The sequence below is a fragment of the Falco punctatus genome, assembly GCF_963210335.1.
Source record: "Falco punctatus genome assembly, chromosome: 3".
NCBI classification, from domain to species: domain Eukaryota; kingdom Metazoa; phylum Chordata; class Aves; order Falconiformes; family Falconidae; genus Falco; species Falco punctatus.
The window spans coordinates 14,216,929-14,229,871 of record NC_137582.1 but is presented as its reverse complement, the minus strand read 5'-3'; the positions used below and the strand labels follow the sequence as shown (position 1 = coordinate 14,229,871).

At 68.5% G+C, this 12,943-nt stretch overlaps 1 protein-coding gene across 27 annotated transcripts in view; it reads right to left on the bottom strand.

Moving 5' to 3' along the window:
- PLEC (plectin) overlaps nt 1-12,943 on the bottom strand; it is a 67,500-nt gene that overhangs the window by 29,408 nt on the left and 25,149 nt on the right. For 19 of the 27 annotated variants that reach the window (XM_080381584.1, XM_080381595.1, XM_080381603.1 and 16 more), the window contains one exon: nt 623-684. In XM_080381584.1, the coding sequence (XP_080237710.1) occupies nt 623-684 (62 nt within the window). Of the gene's footprint in view, nt 1-622; nt 685-970; nt 1,029-2,824; nt 3,031-8,840; nt 8,994-10,526; nt 10,975-12,943 lie in introns of those variants that run through there. The other 8 variants (XM_080381586.1, XM_080381589.1, XM_080381594.1 and 5 more) reach the window with 4 other exon arrangements.

The following is a 12,943-nucleotide window of genomic DNA, read 5'->3' as shown; positions in this document are numbered from 1 at the left end:
CCCCCCGGGGGTGGCAGGAAGGGCGCGGGCACTGCCGTGCCTAAAGGAAGTCACGGTGGTGCCAGGGCAGAGGGGAAACGGGCAGGGAACCCAGCAGAGCTGCCAGGCTCTGTGGCATCAAAGTCCTCGAAAGGTCCTCTCGTGCCTGGGGCCAGAGCACCATCCCCTCCCAGAGCCTGCATGGCCTTCCCGACGTGGGTGGGAGGGCATGGCCGGCAGCTCCCAGTCTGGCCAGATGCCCTGGCATGGCCACAGGATGGCACAGCCCCTCAGCATAACTGGGCAGGGGAAGCCAGGAGGCAGGGCAGGCAGCTCCTGCCTGAAAAGACCCCTGGTGCTGCCCTCAGGCCCCTGCAGAGCCCATCATAGATACAACTGAGCAGCCTCAACTGCTGCCTGCCTGGTGCCGAGGCAGCGGGAGCACCAGCACAGGCAGCCGGGAGAGGCTGTGCTGGCACAGCCGCTGCCAGGAGCCTCCACTGCCCACACCCCACGGTGCTCTGGGGGGGACGCAGTTGGGGATGCTCCAGTGCCAGGGACCGGGTGCTGCCACCGGCACAGCCTCACCAGGACTTTTCCACCGGGATGGCCAGTGGCTGCGGGGGGCGGCGCGTGCCCGTACCTTGATGAGGTGCTTGTTGACCCATTTAGTGAAAGTTTTCTTCTGGACCCGGTCTCGTTCATCTGTAAGAGAGAAGACGGCAGGGTGAGCAGGGGGCACAGGGGGTCCCAGCGCGGCGGTGCTGCCAGGCAGCACGGCTGGCGGGCACACCGGTGCAGGGTGCAGGAAGTGATGAGCCAACCGCTCTGGTGAGCCGCGGTGAGTCACAGGGCGTGCGTGCGAGGGGAAGGAAACAGTTAACGTGGATCGGCTCCTGCGTGCCTGCACCCTGCCCCAGCCAGGCTGAGCAATGCCTGTAGCAGGGAGGGCGGGGGTTGCCCAGCCCTGCCCTGCCCTGAGCCCCCCTACCCTGTACCCCGGCTGGGAGCCAGGGGAGCTGCCCAGGCACCATGTGTCCTGACCAGGTTCGATGTGTACGGGACAGGGACGAGCACGGGATGACTGCCGGCCCCAGTGGGATGTGTCCGGGACCAGGACAAGCCCAGGGGTAGTCTGCACCCCCAGAGCCCCCAGCACTGCACGTTCACCCCGAGCAGGACACAAAGCCCACGGGGCGTCTGCCCCGGTGCAGCCCCAGGCACGGCACGTCCTCCCCGAGCAAGACACGTATGGGATCACGATGAGCCCACGGGGCGTCTGCCCTGGCACAGCCCCAGCGCCGCCTGCCCAGCACCAGCCTCAGGGCACGGATGCTGCTCCGTGAGGTGGGGAGAAGCCTGGGGGTGCCAGTCCTGTCCCTGGGGGTTCCTCCTGGGGCTGGAGCACCCACAGGGACCCCCCAGGCCCCGTCCCAGGGTGATGGCCCTGACAGCTCTCCCTCCAGCTCTGGTGGGCAGCTGCGGGCAGAGCCCCGAGCAGGCAGCGCTGCGGGGCCAGTGACTCACGGGCACTCCCTGCCCGCTGCCCTGTCATTAGGGGACGAAGACAGCTGACACAGCGGGCTGGGCACCCAGGCTGGCACTGCCCACAGCTGGGTGGCCCCGAACCCCGATAACAAGCACGCATCCCATGCATCCCACTAACGAGCACCCATCCCACCCATCACCACTCCCTACGGGGAGCAGCCCACTCTTCTCGCCCCATTCCTGCCAGTGCCAAACTCAGCCCAGTGCCAAGGAGGGTTTGGTGGAAGGAGGGGACACCCTAGGCACATGGGGTGATGCCACCAGCTCCATGGCCGCCCCTCCACAACACCTTCCCTGCCCACGCCGCGGCGATCCAGCAGGGCCAGGGTGGTGCATGCTATGTCTTGCCCCGCTGGAGCGTGCCGGGATCTGCCCACGCAGCACCCAGCACCCTGCAGCCAGCGTCTGGCCCACGCCCACCCGTCCCAGGGAAAGCACACCGGCACCTGGGGACACCAGGCGTCCCGTCTCAGCGGGACCCAGGGGCAGCTGGGCAGCAGGGCTGGGGTGTGACGGGCAGGGAAGCAAGGGCTGGTGAGCAGCAGCGGCGCAGGAGGAAGGAAGGAAGCGTGGGGCACGCTCACCGGGCATGGGTGCACCGAGGGGGGAACGCACCCACGCCGCTCACCCCAGCAGGGCCCGCACATGAGAAGTCCTCGACACCCAGGCAAGCCCCAGCCGGCGGCACCCATGCCACGGCAGGCTGCGCGACGGGCTGTGGCTGGGCCGCGGGCAGGATGGGCAGGGCGTGGTAGGAAGTTCTCGCACTCACTGCGGGCAGCGCCTGGTGCTGCCATGGCGTGGACAGGGACAGGTGCCAGCATGGGACACAAGGACCCCACTTCCCCCACTGCCCAGCTGGGGGGGGGCTGCTGGTCCTGGCCCATAAGCACCCCACGGTGCTGCCCCATAGCCTGCCTGGGGGGACACCGCCCCAGCATGGGGGTCTGCCCCACAGCTTGTCTGGGGACACCGCCCTAGTGCGGGGGTCTGCCCCACAGCTTGCCTGGGGACAGCGCCCCAGCGTGGGGGTCTGCCCCATAGCTTGCCCGGGGACATCGCCCCAGCGTGGGGGTCTGCCCCATAGCTTGCCCGGGGACACCACCCCAGCGTGGGGGTCTGCCCCACAGCCTGCCTGGGGACACCGCCCCAGCACTGGGGTCCACTCTGGTGCAGGGTGCAGGCACCAACCCCCTGTGCTGCAGGATGCATCCAACACCAGCGAGATGGCGGGGTGGTCCCACGGAGGGCAGCCACCGCCCCCCACACCGTCCCCACCACCGCGGGGTCCCACTACCTTTCTTGCCCTCGGAGGCCCTCAGCACGGCCAGGTAGAGGTTGTCCTCCGAGCCCGTCCTCTGCCCCCCAGACAGACCCTCCTCCTGGCTGCGCAGCCGCTGCCGGGACATGGTGGCCGCTGCCGCCAGCCTCGCTGAGCACCCACACGGCTCCGTTCGCTCTGGCTCTGCTGCCAGCCGGGTCCCTGCCCTGCCTCCTCCCGCCGAGGTGTGGGGCGGCCCCAGGGAGGAGACTGGGGTTCCCCTCCCTCCCTCCCCACCCGGGCACGAATCCTGCCCACAGGAAACCTCCGAGCCCACGGCTCTGCTTAACTGTTTCCTCCCCGCGCCCCGGGAGCTGCCCCGGGGGCCATGGGGATGGGGCAGGGACCCCACGCACCCCCCAGGGGGTCCCCGCAGCGCACCCCGGGGAGCCAGCACACCCCTAGCCTCACACCCTGGGGCCTCGGGACCCCCAGGTCTGCAAGCTTGGGTGGTTTGCGACCCCCAGCCCCAAGCCCTGGAGCTGAAGGACCCCCAATCCCCATACCCCAGAGCTTCAGGACCCCCAGGTCTGCAACCCAAACATACTCAGAAACCCCCAGCCCCATGCTCTGGAGCTGCAGGACCCTTGGTCCCCACACCCTGGGACCTCGGGACCCCCAGGTTTCCAAGCCCAGGAGGCTCGGGACCCCCAGGCTCACAAGCTCAGGACATCCTGTCCCACCGCTCAAGGTCCTCAGGACACCCCATCCCCGTGCTCAGGGGCCACAGCTCCCCAGTCCCCAAGTCCCCTGCTGGGACCCCCAAGAGCACTCAGGCCCTATCTCCAGGGACCCTGGCACCCCTCGGTTCCCAAGTCCAGGGCCCTCTGGACCCCCCAGCCCCATGCCCTGGTGCTGTAGGACCCATGGTCCCCACAACCTGGGGGCTCAGGACCCCCAGGGTTGCAGGCCTGGGCCCCAGGTTCCACACTCGGGGGGCTCAGTGCACCTCCCAGTGGGGTCGGGTTCCCAATCCCCAGGGCCGCAGGACCCCCGGGCAGGGAGGTGCCATCCCCACACCCACGCCGGCTTGGGGAGCCAGGCCAGGCTTCTCCACCCCAGCCGGCGCTCCCGGCGATGCATTCCGGGCGCTCCTGTGCCGCCTCCAGCACGGCCAGACCCACGCATCCCGCCAGCCGGTCTGCTCCCAGCCCAGCACTCCGAGGAGTCCCCCACTCCTGCGTCCACGGGGTGCTAGCATGGGATGGGGGCACCGGCAGTGCTGGGGTGGGATGCCAGGAGGAATCCCCCTGCCCAGGGATGCACCACGGAGCATCTCATGCCATGCAGCCATCGGGCACACACTGTGCTGCCCAGTGACACCACCAGCCTTGGGGATTCAGCATTTGTGCCCCATCAGGTGCCACATCCCAGCTGGGACCGTGCAGGACCTGGCCTGGCCACACGCCCCTCCCTGAGGACCCCCAAGCGGGGGTCTGGCACAGGGTGGGAGCCCACAGCTGCTCAGCTCCCTGCCCTGCACCCCCCACGGCTCGGGGACCTCGGGGTGGCAGGGGACTGGCAGCTCTGACTGTGGCAGCGCCCACGTCACCACCCATCACAGGGGTGCGGGCAGCAGGGAAAGTGCAGCCGCAGGCACCCTGAGCGCTGCCAGCTTGGCATGACACCACGCAGAGGCCAGCGCCCACATCCCGCACACACAGCACCAGCACCAGCGCCGGCGTCGGCAGGCACAGCCTGACCCTTGCATGGAGTCCAAGGGACACGGGGAGGGGGACAACGCATCGTCCCACCATGACTCACAGCCCGACTGGCGCGCCCTGCCCCAGGCTCCGGCGCGGTGAGCGGCGCCATGGGGTGTGCCCACCGGCACCCACCTCCGCAGGCAGCGGGTGCCGCGGGGGGCTCAGCCCTGCCCAGCCTTTGCCGTGCCGGCGGCCAGCAGCTGGGCTGTGGGAGGCAGAGCGTGGGGCCATGAGCCAGGCGGTATGGAGAGCCACTGTGCAGCGCCGGGAGAGTGGCCTGGGGGTCTGCGACCCCCACCCTCAGGCAGCCGGGTGGCAGGGGGCTGCGGGTGGCCAGGCCTGGCAGAAGCTGCCCGCTGCCGGGGAGGAGGCAGCTCGGTACAGGCAGCACCGCTTTGCCGGCCCGCTGCCCGCTGGGGCAGGGCCAGGGCGGCCGCTGAGGAATGCGGGCGGCAACGGGCTCCACACGCACATTTTCCACCCAGAGCACATCTGGCGCAGAGCACATCTGGCCCGTGGAACCACAACGGGAGCACAGCTGACGCCAGCGCACGTCAGGGGGCAGGGACATACCGGAGCTACAGCTCGCCACATCGCAGCCAGCGCAGGGGCACTGGCACAGGGGCGATGGCATTGCCAATGGGGTGACACAGGGCAAGAGAGGGGCCGGGGCAGTGGCAGTACTGGGGTGGCACCGTGCCAAGCCAGTGGTGCCTCACACTCCTCCACCTGCGCCCAGGTGCTGGCACAGCAGGGCCGGGGCTGGCACCACGCTCACATGTGCCACTGACCTGCTCCACCAGCACAGACACTGCTGCCGTACCAGTGCTGGCTCTGGAGGGATCAGGGCAGTGTGGCCCTGAGCCTCCCTCGCTGCAGCAGTTAACCCCAAGGGCCATGGCCCAGATGGGCACCCTGGCAGCCACCGGCACTGCTCCCACCGTGACCCACACCAGCGTGATGCTGGCAGAGCACCGTGGGGGACCTAGACCTAAGCAGTGCAGCCTGCCAGCAAGGGCTGGACAGGAGGTACCGCCAGCTCCAGCACATCCCAGCACAACCAGTGCTTCCCAGGATGAGGCACCAGGATGGACACCCCTGCCCCAGCTCAGTCCCCCCAACACCACCCCGCGGCCCTGGCACCCACGGCCCCAAGCTGGTGATAGCCCCGCAGCTTCCCACAGGCACCACCTGTGTCCCCAGGGCTGCCACAGCTCCTGGCAGAGCCGAGTTGTCCCAGTCACTGGACCCCAGCAGCTGTCCCTGGCAGCCACCATGCTGGGCACGGGGCCACGGGCTCCTCTCCACACTGCCACCGCAGGCAGGAGGCACCTGGGGCCGGCAGGCAGGCCGGCAGGCAGCGTGGGAGCAGACATGGCAGGCGGCGGCGCGGCGCAGGCACTTTGAAGATCTGAAGAAGCGAAAGGCCCGGCACAGCCCCTGGGACAGGCAGGGCTCCCGGCGCAGGCAGCTGCCCAGACGGGCCAGACAGGCAGGAGCTGCCTCACCTTCAGCTCCGAGCCCCTGCGGGTGCAGCACCCAACCAGGCCGGCCCAGCTCCTTCCCACAGCATCTCCCCACCAGCCGGGGCTGCGGCACCCACCGGGCCAGCTGCCCTCACCGCCCATCCCAGTAGCAAGACCACAGGTGACCCCCCAACCTTCAGCCCCCAGAGCACGCCGGCACCTCCAGGTTGGCACCAGCCTCTGCAGGTGCTGGGACAGCGAGGGGCTGCAGGAGAGCACCTGGGCACCCCGCCAAGCACCGGCACACGTGGTCCAACCGAGCTGATCTCTGCGCTGTCTCCCTGTGCCAGGGCATGGCAGCCCTGCGCACCGCAACGGGCGCTGCCTGCCTGAGCCAGCTGCCTGCGGGCAGGAGATGGGTGCTGCCACCAGACAGCTGCTGGCACCCAGCGCCGCAGGGGGATTACCAGCACGGCCCAGGGCGGGAAGCCCCTGCCAGGCCTAGGGCCCTGCACCCGCTGCCGCCTGCACGTTTGGCACAGGCAGCCAGTGGGAAGGAGCTCCGCGCCATGCCGCGTCGCACCCCAACCGCGATGATGAGGCAGTGAAAGCGTCGCATAACGCCGTGGGTGCTTCCTGCCGCCGGCCCAGGAGGAACCCAGCTGCACCCAGGGGTGGGGGGCACCGAGCCGGTCCCGCCAGCAGCCTCCCTCCTGCCAGGAGTGCCATGGCCGCGCGTGGGGATGCTGGCAGGGCGCCGAGGGCTGCAGGTGCCCAGCACTGGGAGCTCAGTGCCAGCGCCTGGGTCACCCTTCAGTGACACTCATGCCTCGTATCAGCAGGATGGTGCTGGCAGGGCGGCAGAACCAGCGCAGCCACAGGCACTGACAGCAGCCGGGGCGTCCGCACTGGCAGCGCTGGGGAGTGGGGTCACCACAGCCCAGCAAGATGCCACTGCAGGACAGCCCCCCCGGTGTGTGGAGGGGGCACAGGGAGCCACATGTATGGACACATGCCCAGGCGCGCCAGTGCACACACACGTGCACGTACCTACAGGCTGGCACACCATCGCGCGTGGGGCTGCACACCCACGGGCACATGTCCACCTGCACACACACGGGGTGCGCACCCACAGAGGGGCATAAACATGTGTGCACACGCACACTCATACACACATGCACAAGGGCACACACATGGGACAGACACAGACCCCAGCATACACATGGGCAGGCACACAACACGGGGTGAGCACACACGCATGCAGGCACACGTGTGGGGGGCACACGCATGCAAGGGCACACATCACACACACAGGGGCACACGCATGCAGGCATGCAAACACACATGCAGGATGCACAAACACACAGTGGAACACACAGATGTAGGGGTGCACATGAGGGATGATACACATGCATGAGCACACATGCAGGGGCACACATGTGGAGAACACGTAGAGAACACACATGCGGGAGTACACACGAGGAATGATACACACATGCAGGCACACACACACCTGTGGGATGCAGACACACAAATGCAGGCCACACACACACACATGGGATGCACACACACATGCAGGTGCACACACACACGCAGGGCACACACATGCAGGGGCACACATGCAGACACACACAAATGCCGGATGTACACACACACAAATGCAGGTACGCACACACATGCGGGGCATGGGCACACATGCAGGGGCACACATGCAGGCACACACACAAATGCAGGATACACACACATGCAGGCGTGCACACACACATGTGGGATGCACACACACATGCAGACCACACACACAAATGCAAGATACACACACACACATGCAGGCATGCACACACACAAATGCGGGATACACACACACACATGCAGGCATGCACACACACATGTGGGATGCACACACACATGCAGACCACACACACAAATGCAAGATATACACACACACACATGCAGGCGCGCACACACACAAATGCGGGATACACAAACACACATGCAGGGGCACACATGCAAACACACACACAAATGCAGGATACACACACATATGCAGGCGTGCACACACATGTGGGGCAAGGGCACACATGCAGGGGCACACATGCAGGCACACACACAAATGCAGGATACACACACACGCACATGCAGGCGTGCACACACATGCAGGCACACACACAAATGCAGGATATACACACACGCACATGCAGGCATGCACACACACATGCGGGGCACACACACATGCAGGCACACACACACATGCAGGATACACACACACGCAGGCGCACGCACACACACGCGGGGCACGGGCACACATGCAGGGGCACACATGCAGGCACACACAAAAATACGGGATACACACACACACATGCAGGCATGCACACACATGTGGGACGCACAAACACACATGCAGGCACACCCCCACACACACCCCCGCGGGCACACGCAGCCCCCCCACAGCGCACGGGCACACTCGGTCCCGGCCCCAGCCGGCCCCCACCGTCCAGCCGCGGGGCTCTCGAGGGCGGGGCTCTCGAGGGCGAGGCTCTCGAGGGCGGGGCTCTCGAGGGCGGGGCTCTCGGGGGCGGGGCTCTCGGGGGCGGGGCTCTCGAGCCAGGTCCCGCCACCCCCGCCTTCCCCCATCTCGCCCCCCCCGTCCCGGGGCTCCCGCCGGGCTCGGAGGTCCCCTTCGACCCGCAGCGGCCGCGGTGCCCCCCCGACAGCAGGTCCTGGCCCTACGGGGCTCCCGGCCCCGGACACCACCACCCCCCGCCCCGCCCCCCCGCAGCCCGGCCGCGCTGCCGCTCCCGCTGCCTCAGCCGCCCCACGCACCGGCGCAGCAGAGCCGGTCGCTCAGGTACCGCCGCCGCTCGGGCTCGGAGCCGCTGCTCAGCCACCCCCCGCCGAGGCCGGGGCCGGGGCCCGCCGGGCTGCCCGCCATCCTCGCTCCGCACCCGACGGCACCGGGCGGGACGGGGACGGGGACCTGGGGACGAGCAGGGCCCGCCCCGCGCCACCGCCCCGGCCCGCCCCCAGGGCGGTCCCGGCTCCGCCCGGCCCGGCCCCCCCGGCCCCGGCACGGACCCCCGCACCCGGCCGCGGCACCCCTGCGCTGGGGAGGCTGTGAACGCGCTGCCGGCCCCCGGCCCCCTTCTCCTGCGCACCCCTGCTCTGCACCCTGGCACCCCAACCCTGCACCCAGTGCCCCTGCACCCCGGCACCCCAACCCTGCACCCCAACGCCTCTAACCCTGCACCTCTAACCCTGCATCCCGGCACCCCAACCCAACCCTGCACCCAGTGTCCCCGCACCCCGGCACACCAACACCTCTAACCCTGCACTCCTAATTCTGCACGTCAATACCTCTAACCCTGCACCCCAACACACCAGCCCTGCACCCAGTGCCCCTGCATCCCAGCACCTCTAACCCTGCACCCCTAACCTTACACCCTGACACCCCAGCCCTGCACCCAATGCCCCTGCGCCCTGGCACCCCAACCCTGCAACTAGTGCCCCTGCACCCCAACATCTCAGCCTTGCGCCCCAACGCTGCACCCAACACCTCTAATCCTGCACACCTAACTCTGCACACCAACACCCTAACCCAGCACCCCCTGCCCTGCACCCCAATACCACTAACCCTGCACACAGTGCCCTGCACCCTGACACCCCAACGCTGCACCCCCTCCTCTGCATCCAGTGTCCTCGCACCCCGACACCCCCTCCCTTCTGCACTGCCTCCCCTGCACCCCAGCACCCCTAACCCCGCACCCACTGCCCCTGCACCCAGGCATCCCCTCCCCTCTGCAACCTTCCCATGCCTGCAGCACCCAATGCCCTTCTCCCCACTGCACCCAGCCTCCACACCCCTGCCCCTGCTGCACCCCAACACCCCCCTTCCCCCCACTCCTCCCTGCACCCCTCTGCCCGGGAAGGCAGGGGAGCAGCCCCCTCCTCCCCACCGCTGCAGGCAGGGTAGCTGCCCACACTTTCCCCCGCCTCTCACAAGCCCCTGGGATGCCCCCCACTACTGCAGCCACAGGGCACCCCAAGATCTCCAGCACCCACCTCCAGACCCCCTGCCCATGCACATTGCTGCCAGGGTGGGTGGGGAGTGGTTTCTGCCCCCCTGCGTTGCCTGCTCCAGCATCCACCCCTCCCCGGCAGCACCCCCTGCAACCCCCACCCCACCACGCCAGGGATGCCACTGGCCGGACAAGGCCACAGCAAGGGGCAACCGCAGCGTCTCGATGCAGATGACCCCTGGGCACAAGCTGCCAGCACTCCCTGCACCCGCACCCACACAGCCGGTTGCGCCCCACGCCACGTCCCACAGCCCCACAGCCCGCCAGCCCCACAGCCCTGGTGCCACTCGGGGTGCCTGGCTGCAGCCCCCCTGGCACGGGCAGGACGAGCACCGCGGGCATGCAGAGCCTGCCGGGAAGGAGCATCCCGCGGGGACGGTGGTCCCAGGGGATGCCACCCACACCAGCACCCCGGCACGCGTGGGACACCTGCCTCCTGGCCCGCAGCAGCACCAGCAGCAGAGCTCGCACAGCATGGCGCAGTCCCGGCAGGACCCTGGCTCCTGCTCCCACCGCCCCGCTCGGCGTTCGGCCGCGTCTGGACAAGAGCCGCGCTGCGGCCGGTGACTCAGACAGCCCACGGCCTCTGCCAGGCCCGGCTCTTCCTGCTCCCAAGCCAGAGATGGAGCCCACCCCCGGAGCGCTCCGGCTGGGAACCTTTCTGTCCCGGAGCAGCCGTGGGCTGAGTGCGGCAGCTGGCCAGGCCACGCGGGAGCAGAGCCGGGGCTCAGACCAGCAGGCACTGGCATGGGCATGGGCGTGGGCATGGCCATGGCATGGGACCCCCAAGCAGGCAGAAGTCCAGGTGGCACGGGGTCTGTGGCAGCCCCTGCCAGCACCCATGGGTGCCAGGGGGGGGTTCCGGAGCTCGGCACATTCCCATCAGCCTGCTACCCACCGGGGAGCTGGGCGGGGGGTGGGGGGGTGTCGTGTCAAACCCCAGCTGTGGCGCAACCAGGTCGGCCACGAGCGTGGGGGCTGGGCACAGCACGGCACAGCACAGTGCCGCCCCACATCCCACAGCTCTGCCCCACGGCACGGTGTGGCCCATCTGCGCTGCAGAGATAAGGAACTGGGGAGCAGTGGGGAGGGCCGGGCCGGGGCGATTAGCGCCTGGTGAGCAGGAAACACCAATTGGAACTGGGACGCGTTTCCTTCGGGATGTGTGTGTTGCTCCCACCAGGCTTGCCACAGCCCCTGCCACGTTTGCCACAGCCGCACCATGTTTGCCATGGCCCCACCACGCTTGCCACGGCTGGCCCCCAGCTGATGGGGAGCCCCTCAAACGCCGGCAGAAAGATGGAGACCGTGGGGCCGTGCCGGGAAAAGCTTCCCCATGCCGGCTGGGCGCCGTGCCAGGGAGCCCGGCTGCTGCCAGCCACAGCCCTAAGCCACAGCATGGCCATTTCCCGCGATGCTGGTGACTCACCGGCCACCGGCAGCAGCGTCCGACCCCCCCCCCCCCCCCCCGGCCCCTGGCCTGGCACAGCCAGAACCACCAGGGTGGTGGAAAAACTGAGCGGAGCGGATGGGGCAGGGGGAGGGAAGACGGGGCAGGGGGGGGAAGACGAGGCGGGAGGGGGTTTCCCAAAGCTCTGGGGGCCTCCCCCACCCCGCTGTTGCTGCCGCCACGTCTCTGGCCACAATTCTGGCAGCCTTGGCAACCGGAGCAGGGCCCAAACAAACAGCCAGCATCCTGCCGCCGAAACAGCTAGTTCTGCTGCCGCCGGAACCAGCCGGGCTCTGCCGCCACCAAACCTCCGCGCTCTGTCACAGCCCCCGGGTCTCCTCTCCCAGCCCGGCCCCAACCCCTCCACAGCCCCAAACCCACCTGCTCCCAGTCCTGGCTCCATCCTAGCCCCCCAGCACCTGGCGGGGGCAGCACCTGGGTTCTGGCCTCACCTAGGGATGGGCCAGGGGCTCCCACCATGCTGCCCCCCAGGGCAGCCCTGCTTGGAGCATGGGGAGTGGGGGCACTGAGCTCTCAGCAGCACCCCAGGCTCTCCAGGAGCATCCCCCCAGGACCCTGGCTTCTCCCCAGGGCAGCGGCAGCCATAGGACAGGGATGCCCACACCCCCACCCCCACCCGAAACAGCTGGGTACAGCTGGAGATCTAACTGGGGATGAGGATGGGGATGGGGTTGGAGAAACCAGACACGAGCACCAGCTGGGCCACGGTGCCCAGGGTAAACATCCACCCCAACACTGTGCCGAAACTGCAACAGAGAGTAGCCACGTGAGTGCCAAGGCAGCCCCCCCGCCCCACATGTGTTCCAGCAACAATACTCACAAATAAACCCCTCTCACCCCCCCCCAACATCCTGGCCTGCCTGCCACACCATGGCACAGCACAGGGACCCCAGGCAGAAGCCCCCCCTAAGCCCAGGGGGGACCGGGGAGGCACAGAGCCAGGCAGGACTGAGCATGGCCAGCACTGCTGGAGCCCCCCAGCACCCCCCATCTCAGGGGAGTGACAGCACAGTGCGGCACGGCCAAGATGATGGGCCCCGGCAGGTGTGACCTTGGGGGTGCCCTTCAGGCAGCCCTGGGTAGGTGCCAGGGATAGCGGCCCCCCCAGCGGGGAGCAGCCCGGGGCTCCTGTCAAGGTGCCCTGCCTGCCTTATCGGGCCGGCTGCAAGCAGTGGCACAGGCAGGCCAAGCCACTCGCTGCCAGGATGGCTGCAGCATCTCCCACCGGCACAGGTGACAGTGGCAAGCGGCACAGGGGAGTGCGCACCCGTGGTTTCCCAAGCTCAGCTGCCACGGCGGAGGGGACCAGGGCACTCCCGGAGCAGGCAGCATGAAGTAGGCAGCGTGACAGCGCCCAGTGCCGCACACAGATCGACGGA